The 5,528-nt window shown below is 33.3% G+C and overlaps 1 protein-coding gene across 1 annotated transcript; it reads right to left on the reverse strand.

Annotated features, from left to right (window-relative positions):
• Positions 1-2,300: 2,300 nt before the first annotated feature.
• LOC105109698 (probable ADP-ribosylation factor GTPase-activating protein AGD11) lies at positions 2,301-4,993 on the reverse strand. The gene is made up of 3 exons (XM_011004480.1): positions 4,664-4,993; positions 3,544-3,639; positions 2,301-2,885 (listed from the first exon to the last, which is right to left on the reverse strand). Exons 1-3 carry the CDS (start codon positions 4,772-4,774, stop codon positions 2,595-2,597), a joined length of 498 nt encoding a protein of 165 aa, XP_011002782.1. The 5' UTR covers positions 4,775-4,993; the 3' UTR covers positions 2,301-2,594.
• Positions 4,994-5,528: the final 535 nt, after the last annotated feature.

Genomic DNA, 5,528 nt, shown 5'->3' on the forward strand with positions numbered 1-5,528 from the left:
CTTAAATGAATGCCAATACAATTCTTAGGTAAATGTTCTACAACTTTAACGAGGTTAGGATGATATAAATCATACTGTGAATCTTATCTAATAACTTAAACTTTTAAATTAAATTGATTCTTTGACAGTTTGAATTGGTTTTTTTAATATGGTATGAGATTTTGACAGGTTGAATTGGTTTTTTTAATATGGTATGAGAGCTCTAATAATTAAATAGTTATGAGTTCAAATCTCATCATCTTCAATTATTTGTTAAAAATTAAGCATAAAATAATGTGAATATATACAAGTTTCAAATTTAAAAAACTTTCATTTAAAAAAGTATGTTAAAGAATAATATAATTCATACCCTAAAACTTTACCTAACAATTTAAACTTTTAAATTAAATTATTTCTCATTCTCCCTCAAGATTTCTGTTATTTTCCTCCGTGTCTGCCTCCTGAAATCCTGCTTCAAATATATTAGCCTTCACTTCTTGGAATCTCTTTCTTGGTAGAGAAACCTCAGAAAGAAGTCTCCATGCTTATGTTTATTTTGTGTAATAAGGTTAAAGCAATTTCTACTCCTTTCATAAATTTTACAGTAAAGCATCCTCAAAAGCCCTCCCTTCTCTTCAGCACTATATGTCGGCTAATCTCCAAAACAACTAGTGTCCATCAGCTCCTGGCTTGCTTCTCCGAGTGCTTGTTTCTCAGCATAACACTGAAAAGTTCATCATGAAACATCACATCGAGTTTCTTTCGGTACAGAAAAAAAAAAAACAAGGGAAATGTAAATCTACAGATATCCATATTTCTACTTCCAGGTAAAACTGCAGATTCCCTCATGAAATGTAAGTCTTGCGGGGAGGTGATGAAATGAAGAGCAGAAGGATAAGAGGTGCCGCATTTTAAACCCTTTTCTGCTAGAATGTTATTTCATAATCTTATTTTTATTTTGTGTAATAAGGTTAAAGCAATTTCTACTCCTTTCATAAATTTTACAGTAAAGGACTTCGCAAATAATATATACTGGTCATCTTCTCCGCTGTATAGCAACACCACATTGTTTTGTTAGTAGATATCCCTGACTCTTACAGCACAACAAGAAAACTGGTGAAGACATATTTGTCATCTTCACGGATGATGAGAAAGCATCTTTAATTCTTTGTGAATCCTTTTTTTTTAGTTTTTTTGTATTTTTTCTATAATTTAATAAAAATCAGTCGGGTAAGCATGCCCAACAAAACCACTCGATACAATTTATCACTCAACCTTTGAATAATAGAAAGGAAATCCTCCATCAAAACAAAACACTCTTCTACTCATAAGATTTATGGAATATTCATTAAGAAAAAAAGATTTATGGAAACCTTAAAAGAAATAAAGTATTGAACATAATGAGTTATTTTTCTTACATAGATAAGGAACAAGAATATTCCATAGCAACATCAATTCTTCGGTATGTGATTGATGATGAGGTTTTGTAGAAATCCAACTGAAGGATGGATCATTAAATCAATGCTATGGACTACAATGGCCCAGTTGGAAACTACACTGGCCTTAGAGACATCCAATGGTAAGTTTTCTCAGTGAATCTGCCAAGTTATTAAGTTGGTCTTTAAAATAAATTCGTGGGTAGTTTAAATCATGCCATTTTGATTATTTAAAAAATAAAACAAATTATATGTGTTTACTTTTTGAATAATTAGAATTTATTGGGATGCTAGGTTTTTTTTGGGCAGTTTAGAGTTAATAGGTATTATGTAACTCTATTTTGATATAGTAAAAAATAAAAAATCCCTCACTCGTGTAGATGTAAGGGTATTACTTACCATATGTTTAATTTTATATTTTTTTAATTTCTTTTTAATTGTAATATTTATCGATATTTACTGCAATTTTTCATAATAATATGGATTAACTAGTCCAACTCATTACCAATATCCTGAGTCGAGAAATGTTTAATAACTTTGAAATTTTGTAACCCACAGTGTCATTTTTGAATTTTAGACCTCGTCTGAATATCTAAATACCGAAGCAGCTCCGAACATTGAAGCTTTGATCGTAGAAAGCATTTCATAAACCGCACCAAAGGAAGGAGCTTCTAATCCCTCTTTCAAGCATGTATAACTAAGGACAGGGAACGGACAAGGTGCCATAGCGAGCCACCCAAGATTAATGGAGAACGCTCTTACACATGAACTAGATTAGAAATTTATATAAATTAGAATTTCATGTCACAAGTTTCTGGGTCGATCTGTCATGCCAAACCAGGATTACGGAGTTTAATAACTATGCATTATACGACAACAGGAGCCATTCAAGAATGTTCACTGCCCAGAAAAATTCCTTATTTTCCTTGTTTTGGCACAAAAACTCACAAATTCTCAATGACACAAGAAGCCGTCTCCGGTGGAATTTTTATAGCAACAGATTAGGAAGTACAAAACATATAAATAGCAAAATCTCAATTCCAATACAAGTTACATCTTTGATCTCCACGCATATCAATAAATATCACAAACAAACTTGTCCATGGCTGACCGGAGGACTGTTCCGAGCTCTAACTGTACACTATTATTGCAGACCTTAAGAACACAGAAAGGCGCAATCTACAATCCCCTTGAACCAGGGATATCAATCCACTCTAGCTGGAGTTCAACTTCACCAGTCTCCACATGCCTCAGTCTAAGAAACAGGTTCTGAACCACTTTGCCATTAGCCCAGACAATGCAGCTCTCTTCAGCAAGGCAATTTTCCCTGTTTGGTTGAATTTTTCTTATTATGGTTCCACTAGGAAGGTTATCCAATCGCATCTTCACGACTTCTATGAATTGACTGATGTCAAATTCTGCATCTCCCATCTTATCATCTAAGCTAAATGTGTCTTTGTCATACACTCTCTGCAGTTGCACCAAAAGAAGCATTTCATCACAAAAAAATCAATCAACAGCGCATGGCAATCAAAAGCTTGCAAAATCTGTCCTTCTTAAGAGTAAAGAAATGCATTTCATACTGTTAATCCGTTGCATGCTGATGGAAAATTAAATACCTTTTGCACTCAAATGCAACAAAGGGAATTGTCTTGTTTTAAATACCTTTTGCACTCAAATGCAACAAGGGAATTCTGTCTTGTTAAAAATCAATCCATCTACAGCAAGTAACCTATAAGTTATTGTGTCAAAACACAGAAGGATACGGCAAGGAAAAACAAGTTAAACTTCAAGCATGTTGGCTCTAAATGCGCGTTACTGTTGCGACAAGAGTTTCTTGTCTAAACTCTCTTTAATTTAATGATTTGTGGTCAAATGTTTTTAAAACTTCATACTGTTACCTTCATGATTATATTTTATTTACAATCTTGATGTCAAAGCTAAGCATATTCGATGCCTGCTAAACCACGACACGAGTTCTCTTTAAGTGCCAAACACACCGAAAAGCCACTTCAAACTTTCAGTCCTTCCATCTTTGCTACAACTGTTTCCTTTCCAACTAGGTGTCATCATTTCCTATCAATATAGTGAAGCATATTATATCAAGCGAAAAAACAAGTATACTCACAATCAAGACTGGAAGTTTTGGATCCACAATAGAAAGAGTCAAATCATCGTTCCACTCGGGATTGATATTTTTCTTTACAACGCGAGTCTTCAGTTTCTGCAAGAGAATATATATTATACACATCAAATCAGGGAAAAATAAAAAACAGAAAAATCCAAGATTCTTGGTGTCATAGCAAGGTTCCGCAAGCACAGGACAAAAATCTAACCACAGCAAATTATAAGAGACCAACATAAATATTTTATTTCCATTTCTTTTTAACAACTAGTACCAAGAACGAAAAAGACGCAGCCATACATTTTGTTTGTTTATAATTATCTTTCTATTTCATGATGAGACATAGTTTAATTATTGAAACCGGCCCTTTTTCTTAAAAGGAAATGAGTAATTAAATAACAAGAGAAACTTTTGGTGAGGGGAAATCTCAAGTGGGAAAAGGCTCTGCAACTTCACCATAATGTAGAAAATCAAGAATTTCTCACAAATCTGAAAAGATTATGGTGTACAACCTTGAACTTCTTGAAACATTAGACAGCATAGTGCAAAAACTCTTCATTTTAAAAGTCAACTTGCTGATCTTCGTCTATGAAATTGATATGAGTGATGGTGCTAACAACAAGAAACTTATTTGCTTGGAGAGAATTCAGAATAGAAGATAGCATCACAAATCAGCTGGAACTTTGAAGAGTAAAAACAGGACTCTAAAACCAGAGTCAACAACAAGAATACTTTTTAGTTTATTGCTGGTTGAGTTTTAGGATTCGGGAAAAGAAAATTCTTTTTCCCGGATCCCCTTGAATTTGAATAGAGATGATAATAACAACAAGAGCAGTCATCCAAGCGCACCAGCGACAGGACCATGTCATGAGTCTTAAATAACAATTAACCTTAATAACTCAATAAACCGATGATTAACACCAGCACCACAGAAAGGGGTAAAACCCTTTGTACAGCTACTCCTAAGTAACTCATAACATCAAACACCAGAGCAACCAAACATAAAAACCAATCAAAAATCAAGAAAACCAAACAGAACAGAATTCAGAAGTCAAAATGACGCAAGAAATGAGCAAAGATACACAAGAGTCAGTCCAAGAGAACATATATGTCTAGGATCTACCTGTTTGCCCATCTTGACCACAACATCAGGGTCACTGCTACAGACATCTCTTACAGCAAGGTTGACCCCTCTAATCACATGAATTCTAAGCAAGCCCATCAAGTTCTCCATTGCTGAAAAAGATCAAACAAAAAAGGAGAGCAAGTGATGATTCGTTTCAGCGAGAAAACTGAGACTAAGACGGGAGATTTTGTCTATGGTTCTTGTGTCTTGCAAGTGGAGATGTGAAGTGGGTGATCCGAATGATGGTTGCTCTTGTATTTGTGACCAAAAACAGGTTGATGTCTTAATTCTAGGAAGGTGTCGATGCCATGTTAGCTTTTTACCACAAGGTATAAATATGGATCTCTCTCTCTCTCTCTCTAAAAGTCTAAATTTACGTGGTTCGATTTTCCAAATAAGTACATTCATTATTTTTTTATCCGGTTTGGTTTTCACCTCCATTTGATTGGAGCAAATGGCCGCCACTGATGAATAAACAATTGAATTACTAGTTAATTAAATAAACTATCAGAGTTTGGACAAATTAAAATTAAAAATAATTTAAAATAAAACATTATATTAATATATTTTTTAAAACTGATATAAAAGTTGATTTAAAATAAGTTTGAGATTATTATAGATTGTTGATTTGAATTAATTTAGATTAATCTAATTTTTTTATAATTATTTAAAAAATATTGAAATAAATAGTGTTTTGTAAATATTTTTTTAGTTTATTAATAATTAATTAGTTGTTGTTGTTGTCTATTAACATGTTATGCAAAAGTTCATTAAAATCTATGCTTTTATCATGGACGTTCTTAATTGGTCATCCATGGAGAGCTTTCCAACTGGTCAAAAAGGAGTAGTTGCAAGTTGGATG

Source organism: Populus euphratica, unplaced genomic scaffold (assembly GCF_000495115.2).
Source record: "Populus euphratica unplaced genomic scaffold, PopEup_1.0 scaffold277.1, whole genome shotgun sequence".
In the NCBI taxonomy this organism is placed as follows: domain Eukaryota; kingdom Viridiplantae; phylum Streptophyta; class Magnoliopsida; order Malpighiales; family Salicaceae; genus Populus; species Populus euphratica.

What these genes read in the sequence shown, in the direction of transcription:
- LOC105109698 (XM_011004480.1), bottom strand. Translation starts at nt 4,774, where the DNA reads ATGGAGAACTTGATGGGCTTGCTTAGAATTCATGTGATTAGAGGGGTC. An exon ending in TGGTCAAGATGGGCAAACAG is followed by an intron (nt 3,640 to 4,663) that starts GTAGATCCTAGA and finishes ATTCTCTTGCAG; the next exon opens with AAACTGAAGACTCGCGTTGT. An exon ending in CAAAACTTCCAGTCTTGATT is followed by an intron (nt 2,886 to 3,543) that starts GTGAGTATACTT and finishes GTGCAACTGCAG; the next exon opens with AGAGTGTATGACAAAGACAC.